At 38.8% G+C, this 13,979-nt stretch overlaps 1 protein-coding gene across 14 annotated transcripts in view; it reads left to right on the top strand.

Annotated features, from left to right (window-relative positions):
* Window positions 1-8,863, top strand: part of ARHGAP29 (Rho GTPase activating protein 29) — a 75,559-nt gene extending 66,696 nt beyond the window's left edge. For all 14 annotated transcript variants that reach the window (XM_074001253.1, XM_074001260.1, XM_045366970.3 and 11 more), the window contains 4 exons: window positions 1,491-1,723; window positions 3,282-3,609; window positions 3,741-3,849; window positions 6,695-8,863. In XM_074001253.1, the coding sequence (XP_073857354.1) occupies window positions 1,491-1,723; window positions 3,282-3,609; window positions 3,741-3,849; window positions 6,695-7,578 (1,554 nt within the window). In that variant the 3' untranslated portion in view covers window positions 7,579-8,863. The remainder of the gene's footprint in view (window positions 1-1,490; window positions 1,724-3,281; window positions 3,610-3,740; window positions 3,850-6,694) is intronic.
* The last annotated feature ends 5,116 nt before the right edge of the window (window positions 8,864-13,979 follow it).

Raw genomic sequence — 13,979 nt, forward strand, 5'->3', positions numbered from 1 at the left:
CATGTGTAGCCACTAAATCCCCATTTTCAGATAGTTGCCCATCTGTCCTTTGTGTTTGATATTGCCCATCCAGAGACTCTTTGTTTTATACTGCCTGGAGAAGAAATCTTGAGACTTCTCGGGAAGAGGCTGCTCAGAAGAGTCAAGTGGCAACAGGGATCTACAGATCTTAGCCATCTCAGATAGCCCACGCTCCAGCAGTTTCAGAAGACCTAATGCTGACAGTCCCTGAGTCTCCTTAGGATTCTGTCAGTCATGTTGGTTCACAGTTTGAGATTTCAGCTTTCTCAGAGCTGCTAAGTCAGTACTTGTTCATTTGCTCTTCAACTCTTCAGCTTATGAAGTCATGCTTTCGTCTCCTCTCCTATTCTCGCACTCCTGTGGGCTTACTGTATTTTAGTGGGATTGCGGGGAAAGAAATTGGGTATAATTGTTGAATCTACCATGTTAGCCCAGGAAACTACTGGCGTATCTTTAATCACATTTTATAGGACTCTTAGCTGAAAAATGGAGGCCAAGTAGCGTTGAATGACTATAAATCTCGTAATGAATCGTCCTTTATCTCTTCTAGCCAGGCAAGGAGAGGAAATGAATAGGGTCCAATACTATCAGCTCTCATTCTGTCTCAGGAATACTATGTGATGGAGACTTTCTTGTGAGAAAGCATGTTCCATTCTTAAAACAATGTTAGAGAGTAGCCTTAATGCTACTCATTTACTGTGTAGGAAATCTGCAGCTCCAAGAGGTGTTAAGTGACTTCCTTCAGATCCCAGAGTAGTGTGGGTAGAAATTGATTTCAAGGCTGCCCCTCTCTAGGACCAGCAGAGGAAACCAGAGAAAGGGGCACCTACCTCACCACTGATAAAATAGAACATCAGGTAGTAGTTAGAGGTACCCTGTGTTTCATCACAGAGCAAGTGGAAACATTGAAATTCGGTATGACACCAGGCAGATCATAATGGCATGCCCTTTGTTAGCTTGAGAAGGTACTTTTTCTTTTGACCTATTTATGACAATTCAAGGTGTGTTAAAAAATTAGATAAATAAAATGTTGACAATGTTTTCTTGCTGTTTCTCTCATATCAAGAAAATTCAGTTTATTTGCCTTTTTAATTAATTTGACTTATTTTATGCATTATCCTGGGTTTTATTTCAATAAAACAGTTGAAGATCATACTAACTTTGGGGGAGTCATGAATGTAATTGGTATAGGATATATATCAGACTTGTAAAATTCCATCATGCAGCTTTAGGTTTAGTTTTACTGATTATCAGTTAAGTCATTTTTAATACAGATACAATTTATGATGATGATTCTAGGTTTACTTTATAGACCACATCTGTAGCAAACATTTACATTACTAAATGTGGATTGACTTTAAATCTTCTTAATGTAAAGGGACATCCTAAATCGTTCTGAAACTGTTAGTAATAGTTGATTATTAACAGAAAAAAAGAGTACTCACCCCAATGTAATTTTATTTCTTTAGCTCCCAGAACCATTTATTTTATTTCGATTGTACAAGGAATTTATAGACCTTGCAAAAGAGATCCAACATGTAAATGAAGAGCAAGAGGCAAAAAAGGATAGTCTTGAAGACAAAAAATGGCCAAATATGTGTATAGAAATAAACCGAATTCTTCTAAAAATCAAAGACCTTCTAAGACAATTGCCAGCATCAAATTTTAACAGTCTTCATTTCCTTATAGTACATCTAAAGCGGTAAGAATTTTGTATAACTAGAACATTCATTAATGGGCAATTGATTTTGTTTTGTTTTGATTTTAATTGTGATAAAATCCAAATCTACATAACAAAATTTACTTTCTTAGCCATTCTTTTTTTTTTTTGGGGGGGGAGACAGAGTCTTGCTCTGTCGCCCAGGCTGGAGTGCAGTGGCAAGATCTTGGCTCACTGCAACCTCCGCCTCCTGGGTTCAAGCGATTCTTCTGCCTCAGCCTCCCGAGTAGCTGGGAGTACAGGTGCACGCCACCATGCCCAGCTAATTTTTGTATTTTTAGTAGAGGCAGGGTTTCAACATACTGGCCAGGCTAGTCTCAAACTCCTGACCTCATGATCTGCCCACCTCAGTCTCCCAAAGTGCTGGGATTACAGGTGTGAGCCATCACACCTGGCACTTCTTAGCCATTCTTAAGTGTTAAGTGTGTTCATATTGTTGCAGTGTTACTTTTAAAATGAACATTTCATCTCCAATCTGTGCAAGGGAAGGGGAGACATTGAAGATATATGTACTTGCAGCCAACATGGTTCCCTCAGATGCCTCCTGTGTGCCAGGCTCTGGCTGGCTAAACAAGGATGAAAACACAGGGCTTCAGCCATCTGTTGGTCTCATCAGCTGCAGGGACAGATCTGCAGACAAGCAGAGTACAGCATCATTGTTCTAACAGCTATGTACAGCATGCAGAGGAAGATTGTGTGGTCAGGGCATAAATCAGAGGAGATAGCCCTTGAATCAGACTTACAGAACCAAGTAGTATCTTGGTGGGCAAAATTACACAGAAGAGCATTGCAGGCACAAAGTCACAGACATAGAGACACAAGAGCACACTGTGCATCTGAGAAATACAAGTGAATTGGTTAGGCTGCAATACAGCAAGCAGTAGCAGAAACTGAGCCAGCTAGAGGCCTGATAAAGTTTTGCGTGCCTGGTAGGTGCACTGACCATCTTGCTTCGGTACGCACTAAAGAATTTTGAGCTAGGGATTTGACAGGCTCAGATTTGCCTTTTAGATATTTTGGCAGCAATATGGAAACTAGGTTGAAGAGGAGGCCTTTATTACAATTCAGATCTCCTTGAATAATCATAGAAATAAAAGGTGGTAAGAGCTTCAAGTGAGGCCAGAGGAGTGGGGATGGTGTTGGAACTGAGATCTTCAGAAGGGAGAATCATCTAGACTTGAAGATTGGAGATGGGTAGTAAGAGAACTGACAATGATGTTTAGGTTCCCAGTATAAGGACTTGGGAGGATATACCATATACTGAGATGGGAGCAGTTTTTAGGGGTATTTTTTCTTTCTGCTGGTAAAACTGTAGTACTTCCTTCTACTTGAAATTTATTTCAATACTGTGAAACTGTGAAACTCTATTTGGCATGTGGTCAATATTTTAATCAAATAAATATAACCTTTTCCTAGACTTTTTCCCCCTAGTATTCTTATGCAGCTCATTTTTCCTCCACCCTCTCTATTCCATAGTAAACTACAGTCAAGGAACTCTAATAGGCAAATCTTATGCAACTTTATGTGTTCTACTTTGCAGGGTAGTAGATCATGCAGAAGAAAACAAGATGAACTCCAAAAACTTGGGGGTGATATTTGGACCAAGTCTCATCAGGCCAAGGCCCACAACTGCTCCTATCACCATCTCCTCCCTTGCCGAGTATTCAAACCAAGCACGCTTGGTGGAGTTCCTCATTACTCACTCACAGAAGATCTTCGATGGGGCCCTACAGCCGCAAGATGTCATGTGTAGCACAGGTGTTTTTTCACCTCAGGTTGATCAAGGCTGTTTTCCAAAGCCTCTGTTATCACCAGAAGAAAGAGACCCTGAACGTTCCATGAAGTCACTATTTTTTCCTTCAAAGGAAGTGAGTTTGACCTTTATGGAATTATATTAGAACTTTGTAATGTTTATGTTAATAAGTTAAAAATCTTTGAACTCTTTATTTTGAGGTTGTATTTTACTTCTTCCATTTTAAAAATTATCTTCCATCAACAGGATATCCATACTTCAGAGAGTGAAAGCAAAATTTTTGAACGAGCTACATCATTTGAGGAGTCAGAACGCAAGCAAAATGCGTTAGAAAAATGGGATGCATGTCTCAGTGGTGAGTAGCCATGTTAAAAAAAAAAGTTTGCTGACTTAAAACTGCCAGTAGAACCATGATTAAAGTCAAGGTGAGGGGTGATGAGGGAAGCCAGAGAATGAAGTTTTATTAGTTAACAAATCTTGACTAGCCATTGAGAAAGTTGCCTTTTAGTGTACCTTGCATTTAAATGAATGTCATTCTTCATAAAAGTCTTTCTTGTAATAAGGACATCTTGGAGGTCATAATGTTTTTTGTGTTCCTTCCGAATTTTGTTTTCGTTTCTGCATTTTGCCATCAGCTAAAATCAAGGTAGAAATGTGTTGAGCAATGTGATATTCATTAGTATCTTCTGGTTCCATAATTCAGTGCATTGAACTAACTGTTCATATGGAGTCAAACTAGACTCTTAAAAAAATCTAGAGTCCTCCTTTTTTTTTGACATGCTTTTTACCTGTGGCCTACATTTAACCCATTAAACACAGAGATGTGTATGTATTTTTTATTTCCTTGACTACAGTCATTTTATTCACTTATTTTCTCTTTATAATATTAGTTGCTGTCATTGCTAGTTGTTAAGCTGGTGGAAAAGCTTCCATTTGTATTGTCATTTCTACATTGTTATAGCTAAATTCCAAGTTTTTACATTGCAGCCATATATGTTAAATTTAATGTGTAATCAAGTATCAGTGAGCATAGGGTCTAAAAAGGAAAGGAGTGATGGACATGGTGGTTCACACCTGTAATCCCAGCACTTTGGGAGGCCAAGGCGGGCGGATCACCTGAGGTCAGGAGTTTGAGACCAGCTTGGCCAACATGGTGAAACCCCATCCCTACTAAAAATACAAAAAATAGCCAGGCATGCTGACGGGCACCTGTAATCCCAGCTACTCAGGAGGCTGAAGCAGGAGAATCACTTGAACCCTAGAGGCAGAGGTTGCAGTGAGCTGAGAATGTGACAAGTGAAATTCTGTCTCAAAAAAAAAAAAAGGAAAGGAACTAACATTTACTAGGTACCTGCCTGTTCTGTGCTAAGCACTGTGCTTATTTGTTTTGATTCTATTTGATCATCATCATAGTTCTGTGCTATAAAGAGCATTATCCTCATTCAGCCCATAACCAACCATCTGAAAGAGACTAAGTAATGCCAAAGATTGTGCTCCTAATACATTTGAACCCAGTTCTGATTGCTAAACCTAACCTTTTTCACTATCCCATGAAGCTCTTAGGAACAGTAATAATAATAAATGTCACTTTCCAGTGTTTATTACATACAACATAATTTTAAGCACTTTTCCTAGTAGATCATTTAGATCACACAGCAACATAGATACACATAGGAGTCTTTTTTCACAGATGAAGACACATAGCCACTGGCAGTGGCTAGACAGTGATTGCCTAGCCCAGTGCAGAAGTGGCAGGCAGGGCTGAGCCAGGACCCAGGCAACTGTGCTTCAGAGTCTGTACTCTTCTCCATTATGCTCTAAGTTTTTCCCTCAGAAATTTAAGAATATACATTGGTGCTTACAGTCCAATTGCAAGGAACCAGGTCCTTTAGAATGTTCTATAAATGTGTGGAGGACCCGGGAAAGCAAATCAAAAGAGCTTTGGCCCGGGTGTGGTGGCTCACACCTATAATTCCAACACTTTGGGAGGCCGGAGTGTGCGGATCTTGAAGTCAGGAGTTCAGGACCAGCCTGGCCAACATGGTGAAACCCTGTCTCTATTAAAAATACAAAAATTATCTGGACATGGTGGCAGGCACCTGTAATCTCAGCTATTCAGGAGGGTGAGGCAAGAGAATCACCTGAACCCAGGAGGCGGAGGTTGCAGTGAACCAAGATAACGCCACTGTACTCCAGCCTGGGTGACAGAGTGAGACTCTGTCTCAAAAAACAAAAGTGAAACAAAACAAAAAAAAGAGCCTTGGAACCCAGGGAAGAGAGGCCAGCAGTCCCAGGTGTAGAAGAAGGTCAGATGATATGACGACCAAAAAGTTACTCTGGTGGGTACCTGTCTGCAAACCACTGCCTAAAAGATGTGGGTGAAGGACTGGGTGGCAGGGACAGGATTGCATGCTGTGCTTGGGGCCAGCTGCAGCTCAAAGTCAGGATGGCGTTGAGGCACGGAGTTGGTGGATGTGTTTCGGCAGTGAACAGAAAAGCAGGAGAATGGAGGGCTGGAACATTCCTGGAATTGGAATTTTTTAGGATAGATGCAGGAACTGAGGCTTTTAAGTGAGAAAACATGGACTGTGAGTTCAGACTGTAGAAGAAAGAAAATCTGGGAGCAGATGGGGAAAATGGCATTTTTTAACTTAAAAGCATTCAGCCTTCATTTGACAGAATGGATGTTATGCTTTATTAGTTAATCAGATAAGGAGAGCATCTAAGTAATCTAATATGATATGTTCTCCCTGGGTTGAGTGTAACTGAAAAGCAGATTGAGTGAGTTGGCAAAATCCTTGGGATTCAGGGCACAGTTACATCTGGTTGGTGTGTAAATTAGTGTCACTTTTCTGAGGTTAATTTTCCCATGTCTACCTATTGACATTGTGATAATCTTTTGACCCAGAAAGTACTTGTTCATGCACAGCACTTAAAAGGAAGTTACTCAGCAAGTGTTTTTTGGTATTTTGTAGCTGTTCATATTGATTTAAATGAGTAAAAAATTTGAACTTTTAAATTCAATATACACCTTTAATACTGTGCAAATGTTTAACTCCTCTGCATAGATAACTGAGAATATTACTTTAGAAAAAATATGTAAGACTTGTATTGTCTTGATACAGTGTTCATCTCTAACTCATTCAGACTTTCTTATTAACCATGTGCCGTGAACTTAAATAGATTGCTTTCATTTTCAGACAAAGCACAGTTGCTTCTAGACCAGGAGGTTGAATCAGCATCCCAAAAGACAGAAGATGGTAAAACCCCTAAGCCACTTTCTCTGAAATCTGATAGGTCATCAACAAACTGTGTGGAGAGGCATACTCCAAGGACCAAAATTAGACCTGTAAGTTTGCCTATAGATAGACTACTTCTTGCAAGCCCTCCTAAGGAGAGAAATGGTAGAAATATGGGAAATGTAAATTTAGACAAGTTTTGCAAGAATCCTGCCTTTGAAGGAGTTAATAGAAAAGACACTGCTACTACTGTTTGTTCCAAATTTAATGGCTTTGACCAGCAAACTCTACAAAAAATTCAGGACAAACAGTATGAACAAAACAGTCTAACTGCCAAGACTACAATGATCGTGCCCAGTGCACTCCAGGAAAAAGGAGTGACAACAAGCCTCCAGATTAGTGGGGACCATTCTGTCAATGCCACTCAGCCCAGTAAGCCATACACAGAGCCAGTCAGGTCAGTGAGAGAGGCGTCTGAGAGACGGTCTTCGGATTCCTACCCTCTCGCTCCTGTCAGAGCACCCAGAACACTGCAGCCTCAACATTGGACAACATTTTATAAACCACATGCTCCCGCCATCAGTATCAGGGGGAATGAGGAGAAGCCAGCTTCACCCTCAGCAGCAGTGCCTCCTGGCACAGCTCACGATCCCCAGGGTCTCATGGTGAAGTCAAGGCCGGACCCAGACAAAGCATCAGCTTGTCCTGGGCAGGCAACTGGTCAACCTAAAGAAGACTCTGAGGAGCTTGGCTTGCCTGATGTGAATCCAACATGTCAGAGACCAAAGCTAAAACGAATGCAACAGTTTGAAGACCTCGAAGATGAAATTCCACAATTTGTGTAGGGTTGTCAAATTTCAGGGGTTTTTTGTTGTTGTTATTGTTGTTGTGTTATTTTGTGGTATTGTGCTTATTTTGTGAAAGAGTGTTTTGACAGGGCCCCTTTTGTATAGGACTGCCAAATCATGGGTTTTGCCTTTTGTTGTTGTATCGTATTATCCTCTGTTGGTAATACTGAATGGTAGAATGTTTTGATAGGGTCACATTTGTGCCTCACTGGAATTATCTTTAAATTCTGTATTTTTGAAGTTGTGAATAAGATAGGTGGATTCATATTTTTTAAAGTTCAGTTGACTTTTCCCACCAAATGGTCCATTTGAATGCATCCCTAATATATGATAATAGTTCTCAGCTAATAGGTGCAATTTGGGAAAATCAGGTTTATTTTTTGGAGTGAAACTATTATAAGTGCTTATTTATAAAAGGAATGTTTCTGAATGCAAGTGCCTAAAAAGATTTTGTTGGTATGAATATGTTTTTTCACATAACTTTATACTGCATCTTTTACATTTGTGCTTTTTTAAGATACATATGTAAGCTCTTATTTTTCATTTGGCAATTCACTTAATTTTTAAATGTTTACATAATGGCCAGAAGGCTTGCAAATCTGTATTTAATTGCATTTTAATTAATTGCCAGTTTTTACATGTGATAGTCAATTACATTGTATAAAGAAAATGCACTTAAACATGTTTCTAAATTATATAGTTCAGTTATGTTGTATTTGGCATTAGATGGTTTTAATACATTTGGTAGTTTTTTCACCCCTTGGCTTTATTTTATATAAACTTTTGTTATTCAGCAGTTCTGAACTTTTTGGTATTTTATAAATGGTCCAAAAAATGCATGTGTCAGAAGTTTTTAAATTCAGTGCATTTCCTCTTGATTTGTCTGGGTTAAAACCGTTCCTTTTGTATGAAATGTTTTGACTTATGAATCATTTTATGTACTTGTTCTACCTGGATTGTCAGCCATTGAAAGTGTATATTCCATCCAAATCAAGCTAAAATTTATTTAAGTTGATTCTGAGAGTACAGGTCAGTAAGCCTCATTATTTGGAATTTGAGAGAAGGTATAGGTGATTGGATCTGTTTCATTTATAAAATGTCCAGTTTTTAGGACTAGTACATTCCTGTTATTTTCTGGGTTTTATCATTTTGTCTAAAATAGGATATAAAAGGGACAAAAAATAAGTAGACTGTTTTTGTATGTGTGAATTATATTTCTACTAAATGTTTTTGTATGACTGTTATACTTGATAATATATATATATATATCAACTTGTTAAATTATTTCAAGTTCTCGTGGCTTCTTTTCAATTGTTGCCTATTACAGTATGAGAGTTTAAGGTTATTAACCATTGGCTTAGAAGTCAACACCTGGGATCATACATCCTTTGACTACAATGTGGAATGAGTTTTATGGAAACTTGTTTTATAGTTCTATGTGATGTGAAGGTCTAGGGAGCAATAACCAGCCCTTTTTTTTCCCTTGAAGCCTTGTTTTTAGTCCTCATTGTACAAAATATAAAAGAATCATATTGCTGTGAATACCTAAAAAGAAAATTAGAGCCAATGTGTATTGAGCCTTCTCTGTGTGCCAGGAACTTTGCCAAGTTGCTACATGGATTATTTCATTTCAAGTCCAGAGCAACCTGTAATGGGTGGGTAATCATGTTATTTTTTCTGTGTTACAGGTAAGGAAACTAAGGCTTAGTTAAATGACTTGCTTCTGTGTTCCACAGGTGGAGTCAAATCTCAAACATAGGGCGGTCAGATTTTGATGGTTAGTGCTCTTAATGACTATGATTACTAAATGATATCTGGTAGTTTTTAACAACAGAAAATGCAACTTTAAAAATTTTTTATTGTGGTAAAATACACGTAACATTTACCATTTTTAAGTATATTGTTTGAACCATTTTTCAGCATATAGTTCAGTGGCATTAAGTATATTCTCATTGTTTTGCAACCATGAGCACCTATTCATCTCCAGAGCATTATCATCATCCTATACTAAAACTTAGAAAATGTACTTTTAAACTTCTTCAGTTTTCTTTTAATATATGGAGACAACCCAAAGGTTATATCCTGTAATAAACTCACTTCTCTGTTTTCCCTCACAGCTCAAAAATGAGAATTTCACTTTTGGGTCCTTTCTGCCTTTAGGGTTCCCTGGCACTTTGTCCAGCTTAGAGCCTTAAGCCTCTAGATGCTTTCTAGTTTCCTGGGGCTCTGAGGCAAGTATCTCTTGAGACGAGGTTGCTATTTCTAGAGTGTCCACAGTGTGCAGTGTGTTGTGCTAGCTAATAATGTGGTGGAAATCATTTATCCAGAAGTTGTTTTATGCCACATGGAAAGATATGTGAGCAAAGGGAAGGGGCAACAGCGGGAGCCCTGTTAGTGCTGCCAGAACACCAGGAAGCCTTGTGGGAGGTGTATTGTCCAAGGTTCTGAGAAGTCATTTCTGAAGGGTTGATCATAACTTCCCTAGCCAAGTTTTACCTACAGAGAACTTAATTAGAATTTATGAGTACAGTATGTTAAATTACTTTTAGTGTACCTTAGGCAGTGTATTTGTTTTGATACAGAGACAAAGACTATATGATCCCTGAGACTTGTTGCCTAGTGAACTCATAAGCAGATAGAATTGTACGTCTGTTATTTGGGTGATTTAAAGATGGTACTATGGCTACACTATTCCTAGCTATCGTTATGTTACTTACAGTATTTATACAACTGGAAACACCTCTTTAAATGCCAACCATTGTATATTGTTAAATAACTTACAGTCTATGGAATTCTGTAGGTTTTTCTTTCCTAAAGGTAGGAAATTATGGTGATGTGTTGATATGATTATATATGTAGACTATTCAGTTAACATCTAGGAGTTAGCAAAGTTGCTACATTCACAATCAGTATGTAAGTCAGTTGTATTCCTGGATATCAACAACTAACAGAAATGAAAGTTTTTAGAAAGATCTCTTCAATATCATTTAAAAATACAAAATACCTAAGAATAAGTCTCACAAAAGATGTACAAGATCTTCATGGAGAAAATGTTAGACCATGTCAGGAAGCATTTAAGGAGATCTTAAATAAATGTAGCACTCCATAATGTACACAAATTAGAAGCTTCAGTCATGTAGAGATGTTAATTTACATTTGTAGATTCAATGTAATCCCAGCCAAAATATTTTTTTGCATTATTACCTCTATCTAATGTGTATTTCCTTAAGACAAGGGCATTCCTACATAACCATAGTACCACCATCAAACTTAGGATATTGACATTGACATCATAATGATATCTAATCCACAGGCCACATTGAATCTGCTGATTCTGATTGCCTCAGTAATGTTCCTGTGTTCCAGCATCCCAATCCAGGACCACATAGTGCTTTTAGTTGTCCTATCTCTTGTTTCATTCAGTCCGGAACAGCTTTTCAGACTTGTCTTTGACCTTGACACTTGAGGAGTATTGACCAGTTTGTAGAAAGTTCCTCAGTTTTGGTTTATCATTAGTTAAGACTCATAAGATTTAGGATAGACATTTTTGTCCAGTACTACAGAAATGATGCTGTATACTCAAATGTGTCATGCCAGGATGCACACAATGTCAATTTGTCTTATACCTGATGCTATTAATTTTAGTCACCTGGTTAAGATAGTATATACCAGGTTTCTCCATTGTAAAATTAGAATTAGGAAGTACTTTGTGAGGAGATTCTTAAAGATTGTAAATGTCCTGTTTCTCATCGAATTGTCACAGACTAGTTGAGTCTATTGACAATTCTTGACTGAACCAGTTACTATGTTGACTGTCAAATGGTGAGTCCATGGCTTCTGCCTTGGTTGGCATCCTACTACTGTATTAAGTGTCCTCACACTCAGCCAATCTACTCTGCATACATAAAATAAGCATGCAGTTCAGAAAACAGATTAAACAACTAATAGATTAAACTTCTGAGTTACAAGCTTTATTTGAGTTAATCTTCAGCCTTAATTAACAATAAACTGTACATGACATGAAAACATGTCTCAGGTTTCTGGATACGGTTCATGCCCATTCGTTACAGGATGTTGTAAGTTGTCCTTTTATAGTGTTGACAGGATTGGAAACGAGATGAACAGTGACCATTACCAATGAGGCATTGCTCATTGATAAGTGAATACAGCACTGAAATTTAAAAATCAGGCCGGGCGTAGTGGTTCACGCCTGTAATCCCAGCACTTTGGGAGGCCAATGTGGATGGATCACAAAGTCAGGAGTTCGAGACCAGCCTGACCAACATGGTGAAAGCCCGTCTCTACTAAAAGTACAAAAATTAGCCGGGCGTAGTGGTGTGTGCCTGTAATCCCAGCTACTCAGGAGGCTGAGGCAGAAGAATTGCTTGAACTTGGGAGGCGGAGGTTGCAGTGAGCCGAGATCACGCCACTGCACTCCAGCCTGGGTGACAGGCTGAGTGAGACTCCATCTCAAAAAAAAAAAAAAAAAAAAAAAAATTAAAAATCAGGATGACTATAACACAGCCTGACTATAAGAATGGCAAAATCTTATTTACAGTTGTAGACACAGACCTGACATACAATAGTTGCCATCTGCCAAATTCTCTGTAGATCATTTTATACCAAAAATTTGCTTTTAGAGATCTGCTAGCAAAATCAGAAATTTTCTGTATCAATTATTTTAATCAAAGTTGTAAGAGTTATCTAGTAATTGCCAAAAAAATCACTAGAATGTGTTGTGATTCAACACAGGAGACTAGGACGGGGAACCAAGGTCTACGTATTCTCCATCTCCAAGTATAGATACATAAGTCTCATGATTGAGATTCAATGAGAGTTTTAAATGATTTTTTTTGTTTTAAAACTGGATCATAAATGCAGCAGTGTGTATATATACATGTATCATTTAAAGAATGATTATAAAATGAATTCCCATTTGCCCCTAACACCCTTATCAGGATGTTAAGGAACCACCAGAATGCCCTTTCCTGATCACATGCCTGTCTCTTCTCACAGCAGGTGTACCCACTATCTTGAGTTTTATGTTAATCCTTCCTTGGCTTTAAAACAAACAAAGCTACCTGTACAATTGTAACTATAGTTTATTTTTCCTTTTTTAAAACACTAAAGTATTTTACTGGGTATTTATCCTGCAATGTATTATTATTCCCACTGTTGATGGGCATTTAGGTTGCTTTCAGGTTTTCTTCCTGCTATGAACAATGTTACATTGAAAACTTAATCTACTTTTCCCTTCATTCACTTTTTTTGTTTGTTTTTTGTTTTTTGTTCTTGACACATAGTCTTGCTGTGTCATCCAGGCTGGAGTGCAGTAGCGCGATCTCGGCTCACTGCAACCTCTGCCTTCCTGGTCCAAGCGATTCTCTTGCCTCAGCCTCCCGAGTACCTGGGATTACAGGTGCACGCCACCACACCCATTAATTTTTGCATTTTTAGTAGAGACAAGGTTTCACCATGTTGGCCAGGTTGGTCTCGAACTACTCACTTTGAGTGGTCCACCTGCCTCGGCCTCCCAAAGTGTTGGGATTACAGGTGTGAGTCACCGCACCTGGCCCTCCATTCACTTTTTTTAAAAACAACAACAACAACAACAACAAATATGCGGTGTGGTGATCATCTCATTTAATCTTTACTTAGGCAGGTGTGATGGTTAATACTGTCAGCTTGATTAGATTGAAGGTTACAAAGTATTGTTCCTGGGAGTGTCTGTGAGGGTGTTGCCAAAAGAGATTAACATTTGAGTCAGTGGGCTGGGGAAAGCAGATCCACCCTTAATCTGGTGGGCACAATCTAATCAGCTGCCAGCCAATATAAAGCAGGCAGAAAAATGAACAAGAGACTGGCCCAGCCTCCCAGCCTACATCTTTGTCCCATGCTGGATGCTTCCTGCCCTTGAACATTGGACTTCAGGTTCTTCAGTTTTGGGACTTGGACTGGCTCTCCTTCCTCCTCAGCTTGCGGACATCCTATTGTGGGACCTTGTGATTGTGTAAGTTAATACTTAAGCTCTCCGTGTGTGTGTGTGTGTGTGTGTGTGTGTGTGTGTGTGTGTGTGTGTCTCCTATTCTGTCCCTCTAGAGAACCCTAATACAGATTTTGGTATTGGGAGTGGTTCTAGAGGAACAGAATATTAAGGATGGAGTTCTTTCGTTGGTTTGGGATTTCTGGAGTTGGCTGCTTAATATTTAGACCCCAAAATGCTAAGGACTCTCCTTCTAATAGTATGGAGAACACTGATAGTCCTTGGTGTGAACTGTTTAGAGAGTTATGCAAAATAAATGCATTTGACACTCCTGATTCATTACTCATGAGAGTCAAGGAGTTTAGTGACTCTATGCATAATACCTTTCACCATATGTGGAGAACCAAGAAACATA

Source organism: Macaca fascicularis, chromosome 1 (genome assembly GCF_037993035.2).
Source record: "Macaca fascicularis isolate 582-1 chromosome 1, T2T-MFA8v1.1".
Taxonomy (NCBI): domain Eukaryota; kingdom Metazoa; phylum Chordata; class Mammalia; order Primates; family Cercopithecidae; genus Macaca; species Macaca fascicularis.